Genomic DNA, 18,907 nt, shown 5'->3' with positions numbered 1-18,907 from the left:
TCCCCAGCCCGCTCACTGCCTCCGCAGTCCCCCAAAGGAGGGCACCTCCCGGGGGTCCCTGTCGGTGTCGCCCGATGCCCAGGACCAGCGCCGACGCCGCGTCCTCCCGCCGGCCCCGGACGCGGGGGGCGGAGGGAGCGCTGCGGGGGCGGGTCGCTGCAGCCCCGGGCCCGGCCGCCGCGCACGAAGTCCGCTCGCCGCCCGCCCCTCCCCCCGGTGACGTCACCGCCGTCGCACCCCGCGTCGGCTCACGCCGCGCTCTCCCTTCCCTCTTCTTCCCTGACGCCGCCGCCGCTGCGCTCGCGGTCGCCTCACCTCTCCAATTCTTGTATTCCGGGACAGAGTAGTAGTTGTTCCCAAAGCGGTCCGTGCCCACGTGCTGCTTCGCTTCCTTTGACAGCGCCCTCCGCAAGGCGCCGACCAAACCCCGAGCCCAAGCCATGCGCGCCGCCCGGGTTCGCAGCGCGAATCGCAGCGGGATCCGCCACCACCGCTATACACACGCTCTCCAGCCGCGGGCCCCGCCCACTACCCCCTAGTAACGGCGCTCACCATTGGTCGGATGGCATCCGGCTCAACCAATGGGAGGCTCCGCTGTTGCTGCCCGGCCTCCGAGCTCTGTCATGGCGGCGCCCTGTTTCCCGGCCGGCGTGAAGTGACGGGATGTTAGGATTTTTGTCAGCGAGACAAGCCGGCTTGGACCACCCTCTTCGCCTCCGGAGGGCGGAGTCCACGCGGAGGTAAAGAAGTAGATTACCTTTTTTTTTTTTTCTTTCTCAAACAGGCCGAATATTAAAACTGGACCAGCGTCTGTATCGGTCTTGCTTCCCACTTTCCCGCTTCGTTTTCACTTTACTTCCACCAAACTGGACTTCAATTTTTTTCTACTTTGTGGGTCACGAAAATAAGATCCTTTTACATACGTGTAGGCCGGTGGGTGCTCAGGCGGTTTCTGGTGTGGATACCTTGGTTTTGCCGTATTCCTTCTCCCTCCCCACTCCCCAGTGATCACTGCTCTTCAAGAGCTCCTTCATTCAGCCGACAGATTTAGTGAGCTCCTCCTGGTTGCCAAGCATTGTGATACGGGCAGGGCATAGGCCAGGAATTTTTTTTTTTTAAGATTTCATTTATTTTTATTCACGAGACCTAGGCAGAGAGAGGAGACTCCCCGCTGGGAGTCAATGCCAAGACCCCAGTCGAGTTGGACTCGATGCCAAGACCCCAGGATGACGACCTGAGCCAAAGGCAGATGCTCAGTCGCTGAGCCACCCGGGGGCCCCAGAGGCCAGGCATTGACCAAGGTTTAGCATGACCGGAACAGACCAGGGGGCCGTTGACAAGAGATGAAGCTGGAGATGTAGTTCCCGGGTAGGAGAGGAACAGCTCGTGTATGCTTGGTGAAGAGATACGAAGATGAGAATAAGGTGATGACCATTGGATTTTGTCATCTGCTTGGAGAATGGACTGAAGTTCAGAGCAAGAGAGCCAAGGGGTCAAGTTAGGTAACTGTGGCAGTTGTCTAGAAGAGAGAAGATGGAAGCCTGGACCAGGGCAATAAATGGTGGTTGGGCCGGAAAGAGTGAAGATAACTAAAAAAGTATTTAAGAAACAGAATCAGCCATCTATGTAAATTGTTTGAATACAGTGAATGATGGAAAGAGAGGAGTCCACAATGATTCTCCGATAATGTGCTTTGTATAGAGCAAGGTGAATGATAGGGATGTTCTTTTAGACAAAGTTTTCCAAAGAGGGAACAAGTTGTACCACAATTTTGCCCATACTGAATTACTCCATATTACTTTGTCCCCCCCCCCCTTTTTTTCCCCTAAGATTTTATGTACCCATTTGAGAGAGAAAGAGCAGGAACAGGGAGGAGGGCCAGATGGAGAAGGACAAGCGGACTTCCCGGGGTGCAGGGAGCCTTACCCTGGGCTGGATCCTAAGACCTTGAGATCATGACCTGAGCCGAAGTCAGAGGCTTCGCCGGCTGAGCCACCCAGGTGCCCCTTCCCATATTGCTTTCAAAGAACCTGTAAAGATTTTCACTTGGAGAGAGGAGGCTGCCGTTGAATTTACATATTTGATGTTCAGAAGAAACTGAGATATCTTTAATGGGAAATGATATGTGAAGTGAGGTGGAGATGAGATCATCCAGGCACTATGTGTAGAGTAAGAAAAGCAGTTCAATGACCAAAAAAATCTGAGAAATATCAACATTTAAAGTTAGACAGAAAAAGAGACTACAAATGAACCGAAAAGGAGTTACCAGAGAGATTGCAGGAAAACCAGAGCAACGAAGCATCTCATATACTGAAAGAAGACTATTTAAGGAGGAAGCCATCATATCTGTCATTTGTTGGCCCCAGCCTGCTTCTTTGCTCTCAGTGGTTTTCCCTCCTATTACTCTGCTTTATTTTCTGTATTCAGTTTATTACTATCGAAATAGCATTGTATATGTATTTTCTTATTAGTTTATTCATAACCCCTATGAGAAAAGAGACCTAGGAGAGTTTCTGTTAAGTGAATGGCATACATTCAAGAAGTATGAGGAATAAAGGAAGAATTAAAAGCATGCATTCTATTTAACCAACAGGATGATCACTGATGGCCTTGGGAAGAGCATTTTCAGGAGAATCATGGAAATAAAAATAAGATTTCAGTGAGTTGGAGAATGACAGAGAGGAAAGGAAGTAGGAACTGCCAGCCTTGATGGCTTTTTAGAGAAACTTAAGAAGAGGAAAGCAGAGTACAGTTGCTTATTGAAAAACTTACGGGGAAGCCTGGGTGGCTCAGCGGTTGAGTGCCTGCCTTCAGCTCAGGTCATGATCCCAGAGTCGGAGGATCAAGTCCCCACATCAGGCTCCCTGAATGGAGGCTGCTTCTCCCTCTTGCCTGTGTCTCTGCCTCTGTGTGTGTGTGTCTAATAAATAAATAAATAAAATATTAAAGAAAAGCTTATGGAAATTATTTTTTCTATTATCCCAAAAGAAGAACTCACCTGTATTACTTATTACTGGATGGGTAACAAAGTACCTCAAGCATAAGTTATCAGTGAATGGGTAACAAAGTACCCCCCAAAACCTAGCAGCTTAAAACAACAGAAGATTTATTATCTCACAGATTCTAGAGCTCAGGGATCTGTGTGTCTTAACTGGCTCTTCTGGCTCAGAGTTTCTCAGAAAGCTGCAATAAAGATAGTGGCTGGGACTATAGTCATTTCAATACTTGACTCTGGAAAGATCCACTTCCAAGCTCTTGTAAGACAGTATTTAGTTCTTCCCTGACTTTGGTCCAGAGGTCTCCTTCATTTCCGGTTATTTTTCACATAGGCCTCTTGAATCGCAACATGACAACTGGCTTCCATTAAAGCAAGAAAGTAAGCAAGAGAGGGCAAGCAAGATGGAAGCTAGACTCCTCATAATCTGATCTCAGAAATGATATCTCATTAGTTTTGTTGTATTCTGTTCATGAGAAGTGAGTCATTGGGTCTAGCTTACTCTCAAGGAAAGGAAATTACCTACAGGTGTGAATACCAGGAGGTAGAGACAGTGGATGTCCCCTTCTAGGCTCCCTACCACAATTACAAATAGACAAAAATAGTAAATTATTGTAATCTCTTTTCAGCAAGCATTATGTGTTATTTTGTGTTCTAAAATGTTGCATCAGTTTTACATTTAGTAATACTAAATGGGCAAATATGTTGCAGATCTTGCATTTAATTTTAATTAAATAGTAAACATTAAATTTTTTAAACTGCATTTTGATCAGTTTTAAACATGGTTAGGTGTGCATCTACTGTTGTCCCCCCGTCCCCACCTCCAGTCATTGCGGAGTTGGCAGTAATTCCCATTCAGCTTAGTGATCCACTCCAATAAAAGCATAAGGGCATATCCAGAGGTTTTTATTTCAATGATTGCAAAAACTCAAAATTTATTTTTATCAAAATTTACCTCCTCTGATAATTTGGCTTGTTTCCACCAAGTAGTTCTGCAGTTCTTCCATTATGATCAGCAAATTACACGGTGGAAAGTGAATGAACTTGCCTGTGAGACCTCTAATTTTAGTGAAAATAGCTGTACTTCTTTTTAAAAGAATCAGGTTTATTTTTTCTCTAGTAAATTCAGAAGTCTTATGATATCAGTAATAGTTTAAATTATGTGAGCTACTAATGGCCTAAAACACTGGATTTCTCCAGACTCTTTTAATTCCAAATACTCCTTGATCTGAGAAAGCAACTAAATTTTGCTCTTTGTTAAAATGCAATGACCTAAACCTCTTTGTTAGGAAAAAGTAAAGATTTGAAATAGTGTCTCCTGACTAGATCACCAGATTAATCCATCTAGGAACGGATTTCATTTCCTGTGATGCTGGTTCTCCCATCATACTTAACACTTGTGGCTAAAAACCTGTAATGTAGTAATCCCATGCACATCTCTCCTACCAGTTGCTGTATATGCTTATCAAAAATTAGTATTTGTCCCTAATCCTGATAAGGCCAGTTTTATTATTCTGATTATGCCATTTTAATAAGAGCTAATGAAGTACAAAATCAAAAAGAATTATTCTTAGAAAAACTAAATGGGCCATTTTGAAGTAATCCAAACAAATGGCTTAAAATAAAATGCTGTTCAGTGAGGTATGATTGAGAAAATCATTATGAAAGACTGGAGGAAAATAAAAAAAAAGAACAGGTTTCCACAACTTTGCCATTATATTGGAATAATATAAGGTGATTTGGAAAAAACACTGTGGAAAAAGTATTCATGCCAAAGTTCCAACTCCAGAGATTCTGATTTAATTGGTCAAGGACACTGGAAATTCTGTATTAAGTTCTCTAGGTGATTATAATGTGGAGCCAGGGATGACAACCTTTGCTTGAGAAAGATTCCACCTTCATTTGCTTTTCATGTCTGAGATTCCATATTCATTTGCTTGGCATATGCATTAATTGTTTACTCCACTAAAAAAGTTAAATAAAACATTTTTATTTAATTTAATTTAATTTAATTTTTTTTTATTGAGAGAGAGTATGCACTCACGCACACACACTTGCAAGCAGGGGAGGGGCAGGAGGAGAGGGAGAGAATCTTAAACAGAATCTGTGCCCAGCACAGAGCCTGACACAGGGCTCCATCTCCCGACCCTGAGATCATGATGTAGGTCAAAATCAAGAATCAGATACTCAGCTACCTTAGTCACCCCAGCTCCTCAAATAAAACATTTTTGAAAATCCCTGAAAATCATAGAATACATATAGTTATTGTTATGGTTTGTAAAAGAAAAATGATTTGGCACTCTCTTCAGCACATTTAATTCTACTTCAAGCAATTGTCATATAAACATTCGGACAGTCCTTGCTTTGTGTAATATTACACATCTATAAAACTAATTGTGCCAGCCAAAATCTATGGAAAGTAATTTTAATTATCACTGTAGAAAATTATCATTGTTCTGTGATATTTAATATTTCTTTGTCAAACAGTAAACCTTTATTGTTAGTCGTCAATATACAAGAAATGAAAAAATAGGGATGCCTCGGTAGCTCAGCAGTTGGGCATCTGCCTTCGGCTCAGGGCATGATCCTGGGATGCCTGGGTCCGGTCCCCTGTCGGGCTGTCTGCATAGACCCTGCTTCTCCTCCCTCTTCCTATGTCTCTGCCTCTCTCTGTGTGTCTCTCATGAATAAATAAATAAAATCTAAAAAAAAAATTGAAAAAATAATAAAGCTAATATTTAGTACACTGTAATGTAAATGTACTTTCCAATGTAAAACATTGGAAATGATAACTACAGTTATTTCTTTGTTTTAAAAAACCCAACAAATCAAGAGTAGTTTGAGTGGCACTGATCTTCTCTCGTATAACTTCTAATGCAAGTTGAGTATATCTTCTATATTCTGGCTAATTATCATTCTCCTTTCTCTATGTCATTCAATTATCATTCTCTCTTATTCTCTATGTCTGAATCTGATTCCAGCATTTTATCCTTTGCATTTAAATGTCATGAAATATTTCTGAGTTTTTTTAATGTGAAGGTTTTTGCCAGTGTCATTTCCTCTGAGACATCTTGAGCCTTTTCATCACGACCACTTTTCCTCATTTATTTGGGTAAGTTTACTCACCTGCATTGATTTCCTCACTCTGCATCTCTAGAGATTCTCAAATGGCCACAGTATCACATTTCTACAGTCAGCTATTCCTTCTGTAATCCCGTTTACATTCCATTTTAGTTTTACTTCAGCATTATTACTTAGCATATTTTTGGTGCACTTCCATTTTGTTGTCCAATTCCTTCTTTTAATTATCCATTTTTCTAGAATTTCTTACAGGTTTATCTCAGAAGCACAGAACTTTGCAGGCTGTACATAAATGAATAACAAATTCCAGTAACCAATCATCTATAAAATTTGAAAGAAGTCATGTAAATTGGTCACAAAATATGATGTATGTGTTAATTTTATAGTGATTTGAGGACCCAAAAAGTAGTAGCCAGCTTTGTGCTTTATGCTACTAGTCACAGTTAATATACCATGGAAACTGAATTTTGAACCATATTATTGGGAGGTCTGGCATTTAACTAAATCACGGTAACTTGCATTCTGTGTTTAGTTTGCAAACTGCAAAGTGAGGACTGTTTATATTTAATTTAAAGTATTTAAGGTAGTGTTCCTTTTTTTTTTTTTTTAATTTTTTTTTTTTATTTATTTATGATAGTCACAGAGAGAGAGAGAGAGAGAGAGGCAGAGACATAGGCAGAGGGAGAAGCAGGCTCCATGCGCCGGGAGCCTGATGTGGGATTCGATCCCGGGTCTCCAGGATCGCGCCCTGGGCCAAAGGCAGGCGCCAAACTGCTGCACCACCCAGGGATCCCCTGTTCCTTTTTTTTAAAGATTCACTGCATTAAGTGATATCTTTGCTTAACTAAACAACTACACAGTCCTGTTTTATTTAAGGAAGATGTCTACTCAATAGTTTGCCCCAAGTCCCTCCTTGTCAGTGATTAAGGCAAAAGCATAAACACTGATAGGCAAAGTTTACAATTCTTACCCCTTCTTTTTACAGCTTTCTTGAGGTGCTATTGACATATAATACGTTGCACATTAAACAGTTGGATGAGTTTTGACATTCATAAATGCTTTTAAAACCATCACCATCGAAATAACAAATATCCATAAGCCAAAAATTTCATCCTAACTCTTTGTAATCCTTCTTTTCTTCCCCTGCTTTATCCTGTTTTACTCCAGGAAACAACTCCTCTGCTTTCTGCCAGCACAGATTACTTGCATATTCCAGAATTTTGTGTAAATAAAATCATGCTTTGTCTGGCTCTTTTCATTCAGCGTAATTATTTTTGAAATTTCTCCTCTTGATTCTTTTTTACTGCTGAGGAATTTTCTATTCTGTGGATATATCACAATTTATTCATCCATTCACTTGTTGATGGACTTTTAAATCTTTCTAATTTTAGGCTATTACGTATGAACGTTCATGTACAAGTCTTTGTGTGGATATGTGCTTTCCTTTCTCTTGGCTGCACGCCTAACAGTGGAATAAGTAGAGCCTGTGTTTCACTTTCTAAGACTGGTAGTTTTCTAGAAGCTTACCATTCCCACCAGTGATGGATGAGAGTGCTGGTTGCTCTATGTTTTTGTTTTCTTTTTTTTTTTTTCCCTTTCAAGCTTATTTGAAAAGTTATATCCCATGTTAATTTATCTCTTGTGACATCTCATTATATGTTTTTGGTGGTTACTCTAGGAATTATAAAATACCCATTTTTCATTTTCTGCTTAGAAATCATTATTTTCATTTGGCACATAGAAACTTTTATCTTTACGCTCCATGGTACACATTGTCCCACATGTTACATTTACATCATTGTAAACTCCATCAGATAATGTTTTCATTTTGTTTTCAGCTATCAAGCATACTTGAATGAGAAGAATTGTCAATTATATTTGCCTAGATATTTACCATTTCCATTGCTCTCTCTTTAATCCTAATATCCTAAGTTTTCTTCTTATATCATTTCCCTTCCATCTGAAGGACTTTGTTTATCTCTTCTTTCAGTGCATGAACCATAACTTGTAGCATGCACACGTATGTACATAACATGTACCAAAATTCCAGACTCCCAGAAGGAAAGCAGGTATTTATCACAAAGCACCTTGTTTGCTCCACATAGTTTAAGCACAGTGAACTATTTTTATCCAGGAATGATAGCGACCCTCCTGAAATCGCAGAAGCAGACAAAGGCCAATCTTACAAGTGGGCCTTTCCACGGATAACAGTCTCTGACCTGCTATATTAACTCATTTTTGCACATGTTGCCTCCTTCCACACACACCCTGCCCTTGTTTCCCTATCCTATTACCCTCCTACTTTCCTTCACTTAGCCCCTCTTAGTTCCCCTAAATATTCAGTCCTAAAGTCTTTAGGTTGGGCAAGGTAGGCTTCCATACACAGGCTGGGATTAGATTGGCTTAGAGTGATATCGCAGACCTTGAGCAGGTTGAGGTAGTCTACTTGGGACTGACAAGCCTAGATGACAGGGGTGTTAGGGGAGGCAAAAACCAAAGGCCGAGCCTGGTGAGCAATTTTCTTGTTGGTGATGGGGATGATGTTGGTGATGGGAGATTGGTTACATAGAGTCGTGATCAAAAATAAACATATTAATGATAATGGTAACCATATTCTCACTATTTAGAGAAAGAAACTGAAGGAAGGGGTGATTACCTTTGTCCATGTTTGTATGATATTTTACTGGTTACAAGAAGCCCACATTACTATTTGAAAAATCATCAAGTAGGGGTGCCTTGGTGGCTCAGGTAAGCGTCTGACTCTTGATTTCACCTCAGGTCAGGGTCTCAGAGTTGTGAGATCCATCCCCATGTTGGGGCTTACAGTTCTCACTCTCCTTCTCCCTCAGCCTCTCCTCACTTGCTCATGCATGCTCTTTCTCTTTCTCAAAAAAGTAAAGTAAAATAAAATAAAAATGAAAAATCATGAAATAGAAAACTATTTTAAGAAGAAAAAATGGAATTTCACTGGAAAATGTGAAAAATTATTTTCTGGTGAAATACTGAAGCTCAGAGATGGCAGAAGAGCCTGATAGTCTGGAGTGAAAGTATGAGAGTTCAGATCCAAGTTCAGCCAATTGTTAGATATGTGACCCTGGACAGATTACTTACGTCTTAGTTTTATAATCAGGAAAAGCAGTTACTAATATAACCTAACACCTAGGAAATCCACCACTTCGGATGACCACTCATACACTTATCACCACTAATTACAGTGTCGGCAAATAGTAGGCCCTTAATACTAGCTGTTACTGTTCTTGATCAAGGTCAGAAAAGGAGTTAGGGGTTAGACTAGATATTTGAACCTAAGGCTAAACTGTTCAAGAAGACAAAGGCACGTGTATATCTTTAAATCAAACATTTGAAGGACACCTGGGTGGCTCAGTGATGGAGCACCTGCCTTTGGCTCAGGGGGATGGGGTCCCCCATCAGGCTCCCTGCATGGAGCCTGCTTCTCCCTCTGCCTGTGTCTCTGCCTCTCTCTCTCTCTCTCTCTCTCATGAATAAATAAATAAAATCTTTAAAATAAATAAACATTTGATATGCTAAAATGATTACTAAAACATTTATAATTACTAATACTGCTACCGTGAGTACATTAGAAGTATCAGTTTGTGTCTTTTCTAGCACTATGCATTGTTATTTTTTAAAAATAAAACTGACAAATAGGCTAAAAATTTTCCTATAGATTAGCATCATGTTGGTCAGTATTGAATTTAGAAATTATTTTAGTTAAATTAATTTCAATGCTCTTTAACATCCAACAAATGAAGAAAAATTCTTTTTTTTAAAATTCTTATAGTTAACATTCAGTGGGCACTTAGTATGTGCTAATCATTGTAATGAGCATTTTTCATGTATTAAATCATTTAATCTTAATATCCTCTCCAGAATAATGATGGTTTACAGTTATGCAATATCAGAAATATCATTCATCTTATTTTAAGAGTGCTTGTTAATCATTTTTTTATATATACTTAATTAGCTTTTTAAAAATGTGCTTAATTTTTTTTTCTTTAAATGTGCTTAATTGTTAAATTGAACGTACTCCTTGTGTTTCTACCTAAGGTATAAGAAACACTAAAGGGAAATTTTTTTTGGGGGGGTGGGGGGGCGGGGATTTTTTTAAGTACTGTAATTTAAGCTTTTGTCCACTAGGTGTCCTCAGTTGAGTTTAAGATAGAAGAATTTAACCTTTGGTTCATGAAATTTATTTCAGTCTCTAAATATCTTAATAAAAACTTAATAAACTACCTCTTTCAAAGGAAGTTTAAGATAATGCTTCAAAGAAATTCTTTACATGTAATTGTTAGTATTGTTGGTATTTTTGAAATTCATATAAGATCTTTAAAAATTTATAAATACCTCTGAATGTATGGTAGAAGATTTAAGTGTTACTTGTAATTTTTCTACTAAATGTAATTTTGGTGAAGTAAGGATGTTTTTAATGCTTAAATTGCTTTTTTATTGTTTAGTTTTATCTTTATTTTCCTCCCTTTCCATTTTTAAATTTTTTTCAAGGGTTTTGGGACTAGAGTTAAACAAAGACAGAGATGTTGAAAGGATCCATGGCAGTGGAGTTAACACCCTGGACATTGAACCTGTTGAAGCAAGATAGTAAGTTCATTATACAGTCTTTTTTTTTTCAAAATGATATGCAGTAAAATCTTGCTTTCAGATTACTTATGTAAAAGTTCATAAAAAGTAGTAAAAGTTCTAAATTGTAGCATTTTAAATCTGACATTACTAATTTAAATAAATACATAACATCACACTCTTAAAATATTGCCAGGCAAACATTTCCCAACTACTATATATAAATATATTCCTTGTGAAATCAGCAGACATTGAACCTCTTTGGATGCAGAGGGCTTTTAAGTGCTGGGGTGTGTGCTTTTTAGCTATCATTTTAACACAGAGTTGCTACTCTGAAGGAGTCTAATGGGAATATAGATAGAATATAAAAAGTAATGGTATATGTTGGAGAATTCAGTTGAAGAAGTCCAGACCACTATTTGAGCTCTTCCTAGGCTTTACCACTTAACAGCTAAGTGACCTTGAGCAGATGACCTAACCCTTTTTTAATTCTCCGTTACCTTAGCTTTGCAATGCCAGCAATAACAGCTACCTGACAAGTTTGTTGTAATTTGAGATTATACGTGTAATGTATAATTAGCATAGGACCTGGCATATCATAAATGGTTGCCCTCACTCCTGTTAATCCAAAGCATTATCACCTATACTTTTACTCCTTTCAGTCCATTCTCCATACAACAGTTCGAGTGTTTTGAAAATTGTGAATATGAACATGCCTCACACCCACTTAAAATATCTTGATCGGGATCCCTGGGTGGTACAGCGGTTTGGCGCCTGCCTTTGGCCCAGGGCGTGATCCTGGAGACCCGGGATCGAATCCCACATCGGGCTCCCGGTGCGTGGAGCCTGCTTCTCCCTCTGCCTATGTCTCTGCCTCTCTCTCTCTCTCTCTCTCTGTGACTATCATTAAAAAAAAAAAAAAAAAAAAAAAAAATCTTGATCCCGTATTACTCTTACAAGAAAGTTCAAAAAGCTCCATGTGGTTTGTGGTTAGAACAAGTATAGAAGTAACTAAAGTTTATTGTATCATGTATGTTTAGCAGAGTTTTTGTATTATAATAAAGAGTTATTATTATTTACATTAAAATAAACCAGACAGGTTTGATAGAATTGTGTTTTTAATTTTCAGCCACTGTCATAGTCCCACGTAGCAGTATATAGGAAACATATACAGTGAACACATTCTCACTTCAACACATGGTCATATCTAAAAGGTGATTAGTGATATAATTCTTTTCTGTGTTCTGAACTTTTCCAGATGCAACATAGCACCTCCCATTCAGGTCAGCTGTGGTCCATTTGCCTGTAAAATAATGACATGAACAGGAAGGAATAGCTGATTTCTTTTACTCATGGGTGCTTATGGAAAAGATAATCAGTACTGCTTCTCCAGCCAGCCATTTGGAATAGAGATCATTTGTCTAACCTGTGAAATACATGAAGCCAGTAAGCTACCAGTTGTCAGAGTCAATGAAAAATATGAGAAATCACAGATTATATGTGAATAAAATATGTGTGAGAAATACAGGCTGAGGAGTCTTTTCGCAGAGCATACTGAGAAATGTCGATTCTTACTATGGTGGTTTCCTCCATTGCATGGTAAAATCTGTAACTATTTCACTTGTTTGCCAAAACTTGCATTTTGCATTTGGCAGCAAAGAGAGTAATAAAAAGAAAAATAGATGTTTAATGGAAAAGTAAATATTAATGTTTTTCTTAAGAAAATAAGTGGCCATATAATTTGCTCAAAATACTTTTTAATATTTATCAACCACCATGAGAGTTATAGTGATATCACTGAAATCATAATAGAAGCTAGAATGTGCACATCTGGTAATGAAGCACTTATTTCCAAAGTTAGAATTTTTATTAAGTAGTCTCCCTGAAAATAATATTTTAACAAGTGCATTTTCATAAAGTACATTTGCATATCATTCTGTGAAGCTTGAATTTTCTTTGATATCTTTTAAATTCTTCTAAGTTAATGTTATTCATCTTTAATACCAGGTTTTCTTGTTCATATAAAAACATGAAACTATATCTCTTACTGTCATTACTCTATGAGCGGAATAATAACCTCACAGTTAAATAATGTCATTGTCAACAGATCCTTCGAAAACAAAATCATTTAATTCCAATAGTGGTTCAATTGTTTCAACCAATTAATAGAATCCAAGGAAATCTTTTGGAAATCATTCTGGCAAAGATGAAACGTCTGACATAACTGCAAATACAATTTAAATTCAGTTAAAATGTTTACCTTTGAATATAATTTTTTGTTTTTGCATTGAGAATACATGTAGTGCCATGTGTAAAAAAAAAAAGTATTTCACAAAATTCAAATAGGAAGCAAAAATATTTTCAGAATTGATTTTGGTGTCCAGGTAACTCACAGGTGTGTCCAAACAAGCTGCAAGATTCTGTCAATGAAAATAAGAATTGTAGTTGTTAAAATTTCTAAATATTTTCCTATGTACACTTAGTTAACTACAAAAGTTAACTAAAAAAAATGAACACTTTAGCATGGCATTACTTGCTATCTTTCTTTACTACCCATCATCAATCAGATTCAGCAAAGAACTTTGGAGAGCTACTTTTAAATTAACCTTATTGTTCTACAAATTGGTATTGAATTTTTCTTAAAACAAGTCTATAAAAAAAAAAAAAAACAAGTCTATAAATCAGTGCTACTTGGACATGCTGCTGGTTCATGAACCCTTTGTAACTGGTTAACAACAAGATAAGGAGCTTGTGCCAGAATGTAAGTCTAGTCCATCACTAAGCACACAATTTAGATGAACTGAGATTTTTTTTATAGACAAGACTTTCTCAGTAAAGAATTGTTTTCATTTCTGGCAGAAGCTCTTTATCTTGCATTTTGAATAACAAAAAAACTAAAGAGGGTGATTATAAAAAATGAATGTATAACACTTATAACAAGTGTAAGTGATCACATATCACACAAACCACAAAATATGGTTGAGTGGGAACAAATCACGATAATTACAAGATATATGTGGTATCAGCGTCTGTATCAGAAGAGGCAATGGAAACCAGTGGAGCATTCTAGTAGACCTTCTAACTCTGAAATAATCGTTACTTGAAAGTTCAGCAAGCTAACCTGACAACAGTGGATGTCTCTTGGGAGAGGATGACATGCTCCCAATTATTGAGGTATTTACAGTAAGATTGAAAGGGTCTGGAGCAGTCTAGATCCTATAATCTCTCCAGCTAATCAACTTAAGATCTCCCAAAAGCAAAGCCCTATAATGAGGAGAAACTACTTGGAATAGAATCCAAATTGAGCAGTATAGGAACAATAGAAATAAAGGAAAAAAATGGCCCAGAAAAAAATTGGGGAGCTGAACAGAACCAAGAAAAATCTCTGAAAGTGAGCTTCCATAGTATTAAACATCTTATGAAAAAAAAAAGATATTCTAGAGATACAAAATTTAAATATTATTCTAAACCAAGACTCCTTTTTAAAGTTTAAGAAAATTAATTTTATAGAAATATGAGCAAAATAATAGAATTAAAATCAGAGTCCATTCAAAATTAGTATAAGAACAAAGAGACTAAGTAATGCCCCTTTAGACAGTGTAGCTGTGCCAAAAAGACATACCCACAAAATAGTTGAGAACTCTATATCTAATATTTCAAAACCTAGCTAAAGGTTATTTTAAAAAGATACAAGATCTAGAAGAATAACAGAAGTTGAAATTAAGAAAACTCAGAAATGAGATGAGCAAACTCAAGAAAAGATTAGAAAAAAAAAAAGATTAGAAATAAAAGGCAGGTGTAAGGAATAAAGCAAATGAATATAAGAGGTAATACCTTAGAAATAGAAGGTAGAAAGGAGAAAATTTTAAAAAAAGAAATGGAGAAAGGTAAGGAATTCAAGATACAGAGACATACGTCAAAGATATATGCAAAGAAGATTCAGCATACATTTAATAGGAATTCCCAAACAAGAAACCCAAAGGAGCAGAACAGAGTCAATATTAAAGCTATAATTCAAGAAAAGTTGCCTAATATAAGTGAGATCTGAAACTATATATAAGGCAAAGGAAATCCTATTTTAACTAAACTTATTTGGGAGTTTATTCCCAAAGAAAGGATGTTTCTTATCTCAGATGTTCAAGGAATTAAAATATGAGTCAAGGATTATATATATATATCCAGACTGATTTTCAAGTACAAAAGAACAGGCAAATTGTCAATAGCACATAAGAATTCAGGGACTGTTTCTCTCATTAGCCCTTCCTTAGGAATTTACCGAAGAATAAAATCAGAGAACCCGAATGAGTTGAGAGACAGCAACATGAGGTTTGACTATGAGCAGTAAGACTAACAAATAGCAATACTTCATCTAGATATAAATTCATAGATCTGTTTTTCTTTCCTGCCAGATTGTAGACTTGGAAAGACAGGAACTATGCCAGTCTTGTTCACAGAGTTTTATTAGCAGAGTACATAGCACATTTCTGGTGCTCAAAGTTAAAATGAGTAAATGTGGTTTTAATAATGGAAGGAATCTAACGTTTATTGATCCCTTTTTTTGTATGAGGCAGTATAAAACTCACTTGCATATAACTTTTATCTTTACATCATCTTTATGATTTAGGAAAATGTACCCTTTTTCACAAATGTTTAAAGGCTTAGGCAGGTGAAGTAACTTGCCCAGAGTCAGATAGCAGGCTAACATCAGTAGCAGCTGGTCTGTCTGATTCCATTTTCATTTAGCACAATTTTTATTAGGACATTAAGAATGATTTCATAATATTTTACTTTCTTAATGAACATAGATATTTTGCCATCTTGTTTCTACTGTCCTTTTTGGAATTATAAAGGTAAACTTTAAATGGTCACAGATTGAATCTTTATATATTATTCTGCAAATATTAGATTGAGAAATTTTAGTTTATTAAAAATCTATATTATTGAAGATTTACTGTGTATTTGTGGGCATAATACATTTGGGTATTTGTAGATGAGTAATTTTCAGAAATATGTAATAAGTAAATGAAGTACATAAAACGATAAATTAATGTGAACTTTTTTATTATTAGCATGTTATCAGGTGGTTCAGATGGTGTGATTGTACTTTATGATCTTGAGAACTCCAGCAGACAACCTTATTACACATGTAAAGCAGTGTGTTCCGTTGGCAGGTGTGTATTAAAAATGTAATTCATGAATTTATAAACATTTTAGTACTTTTTGTGTCAGATGCAAAATATGAAAATAGCAGTCATATGATGATCTCAAGTAAATTGTTCAGATGTCACATTTCACGTGGATATCCCTTGACATTTTCTTGAAAATAAAAACCTTTGGTTATGTCCTTTTTGTTGTTCACCTACATAGCACACCACAGTAACTAATTATAGTTTTTAGTACCACTTAGTATAAGATTTATTTATAAGCCTTTCAGCTAATTATAAGCACAAATTATATTTTTAACCGATATTAATATAACAGAAAGATTAATGGCTAGAAGCAGTAAATGTACTGACAATCCCTCACCAAACACACACACGTAACATACCGACACACAACCATCTTATCTCTCTACTTACTCAAACTGCCTAACTTAACATACCTCTGTCTTGTCTCCAGTTTTTTTTGCATTTTTTTAAGTTTAAATTCAGTTAATTAACATATAGTATATTAACTAGTTTCAGAGGTAGAAGTCAGTGATTCATCAGTCTTCTATAATACCCAGTGCTCATTGTATCCTGTGCCCTCTTTGATGTTCACTTACCCCATCCCATCACATACCCCATCTCCAGCAACCCTCAGTTTGTTTCCTATGACTAAGAGTCTCTTCTGGTTTTTCTCCCTCTCTGATTTTATCTTATTTTTTTCTTCCTTTTTCCAATTATCCTCTGTTTTGTCTCTTAAATTCTGTATATGAATGAGATCATATGATAATTGTCTTTCTCTGATTGACTTATTTTGCATAGCATAATATCCTCTAGTTCCATCCATATTATTACAAATGGCAAGATTTAATTTTTTTTTTTTTTTTGGTGACTGAGTAATATTCCATTGTATATATGCACCACATCTTCTTTATCCATTCATCTGTTGATGGACATCTGAGCTCTTTCCATAGTTTGGTTTCTGTGGACACAGGTGCAGGTGCCTGTTCAGATCACTACATTTGTATCTTTGGGGCAAATCCCTAGTAGTACAATTGCTGGAATGTAGGGTAGCTCTATTTTCAACTCTTTGAGGAACCTCCATACTGTTTTCCAGAGTGGCTGCACCAGCTTGCATTTCTACCAACAGTGTGAGAGTTCCCCTTTCTTACATCCTTGCCAACATTCATCTCCTGACTATTCTCTACCAGCTTTCTAGTCTTGTGAGAATTTTTTTTAAGAGTCTAGAAAGATGTTCTTTGATTGTTGTAGTTTGTCTGTAATGTCTACTTAATTCTTGTCACCTGTATCCAATCCAATACTGAGCGCAGCTTTGAATTAACAGTGGAAAAGGGTTATGGGAAAATGCTTTCAAGAGGAAAAACTTCATACTATTAATGTCAACAACCACTCTATATTAAAGCTGTTCCCAAAGCACTAGAATAGGTACTAAGTCCATGGAATATTTAGGAGGAGATTTGTGATTGTTTCTTGGCTCTGGTAAGTCTTAAATGAAATATTATCTTTTAAAAAGCATGTTAAAAACTGTAAGTCCACTCACTGTAAAGCAATATAATTATAGGGACATTTGGTACAAAATAAGATAACACTTCAAATAGTTTGAAACTTGGTTTCTAACGGCTTGCACCATTTTGTATTCTCACTCCACTTGTACCAAAAAAAAAACCCCTAAATTCTAAAGTGTAAGGTAGTCTATTCATTTTCTTTTATCTTAGTTAACATTTTAAGTTGTTTAATTCGTTATATATCAAAATAGTATGTTCATATATAGCACATGCTATCTAACATTATTCCTGAGGAACTGTGATCTGCTTCTGTGGTATGTTAAGTAAATGCTTAGTATGTCAGTCCTTTGTTTTACCATGATGTTCTTCTTGGATTCTCTCTCTGTCTTTAAAAGCACAACTTTAGATGTAAATGATCATACACTGAGCATGTTTGCAAAATTAGTTAAGGTGCATTTTTATATCTGACGACTTTATAATATAACTTGACAAAATAACCACTAAAAATTTTTATTAAGTTAATATGGCTTAGACTTTGCCGATATTTATTTTTGCCTTACTTAATGTGTATGTTCTTAGACACCAAAAAGATTGCCTTTCTATACCAAAATTCTCCTTAAAATGTGAATGAGAATAACAGGTCAAACATAAAAGATAATAGTATAATATTTTGTCCTATTCTGAACTTTAAATTTAAAATATAAATCAGCTTTTATTTTTAATTACGACATTAAAAATTTGTTTTATTATAACTGGAAAATCTTGGTATACATCAAGATTCTTAGAAGCAAATAGAAATCAGTTTTCCTTGTTTTAAGCAGAAATTTATTGGAAAGATATTTAGTTTCTCATATAACTGGCAGGAAGATAAGAGAAAGGTGTAGAAATGAGCAGAAAGTTAAAAGAAACTAAGACAAAGACACACCACTGGAACAGTTTTGTTTGGATTCTGCAAACATGTCACCAACACAGACTTTTAACTCCATGACTATGAATAATGTTAAATATCCCTGGGTTTTGCATTACTAGCTAGAATTTTAAGAGTTCCAGACAGGTTTGAGGAGGCGTAGGACATAGGTCCATGCCCTTACTGCCAAGGGAGAGGGAAGGAGAATGTCTGGAGTCCCTAGCTTTCTGTAACAAGAGGCAATTAAATAAAGGAGTTGTTCCCCAAATGGGAGGAGTTTGGATCCAACTTAAAAAAAAAAAAGTTCATAGTATCCAAACCACAACCAAAAAGGATGTATTCACGATACAACCAAAATATAATCATTCCTTTCCCAAAAGTCTACTTTGTTACCACATCCAGCTCTGGGTCAAGATAATGTCCATGTTTCTACTTAGTTTACAAAGATCTTCGATCAAATTATGCAACCTGTGGACTCAAATTTGTAGTTAACCTGTATAAAATAAGGGAGGGAAGAGAGATGAAAGAAAAGGGAAATCAGTTAAAATATGTAAATTATACATGACATAGAAAGGAATTAGGGGTAGACACTATAGTCCTTTTTGCAGCCAGAACTAACACTTTAAGGCTTTCCTTCATGTTCTCATTCATTCATTCG

General features: G+C 36.7%; 2 protein-coding genes across 9 annotated transcripts in view; one reads left to right on the top strand and one right to left on the bottom strand.

Moving 5' to 3' along the window:
• The window catches only part of NDUFAF2 (NADH:ubiquinone oxidoreductase complex assembly factor 2), a 155,929-nt gene extending 155,399 nt beyond the window's left edge, over positions 1–530 (bottom strand). Inside the window, exon 1 of the mRNA XM_072826588.1 lies at positions 316–530. Coding sequence (XP_072682689.1) covers positions 316–442 — 127 coding nt within the window. The 5' untranslated portion in view covers positions 443–530. The remainder of the gene's footprint in view (positions 1–315) is intronic.
• The window catches only part of ERCC8 (ERCC excision repair 8, CSA ubiquitin ligase complex subunit), a 57,185-nt gene continuing 38,585 nt past the window's right edge, over positions 308–18,907 (top strand). The window contains exons 1-4 of one of the 8 annotated variants that reach the window (XM_072826586.1): positions 724–740; positions 10,598–10,693; positions 11,931–11,955; positions 15,742–15,843. In XM_072826586.1, the coding sequence (XP_072682687.1) occupies positions 15,743–15,843 (101 nt within the window). In that variant the 5' untranslated portion in view covers positions 724–740; positions 10,598–10,693; positions 11,931–11,955; position 15,742. Of the gene's footprint in view, positions 741–10,597; positions 10,694–11,930; positions 11,956–15,741; positions 15,844–18,907 lie in introns of all 8 variants that reach the window. The other 7 variants (XM_072826585.1, XM_072826584.1, XM_072826579.1 and 4 more) reach the window with 7 other exon arrangements.

The sequence above is a fragment of the Canis lupus genome, chromosome 5, assembly GCF_048164855.1.
Source record: "Canis lupus baileyi chromosome 5, mCanLup2.hap1, whole genome shotgun sequence".
Classification (NCBI taxonomy): Eukaryota; Metazoa; Chordata; class Mammalia; order Carnivora; family Canidae; genus Canis; species Canis lupus.
The sequence above is the reverse complement of the archived record's forward strand: the minus strand, read 5'-3'. Positions and strand labels throughout refer to the sequence as shown.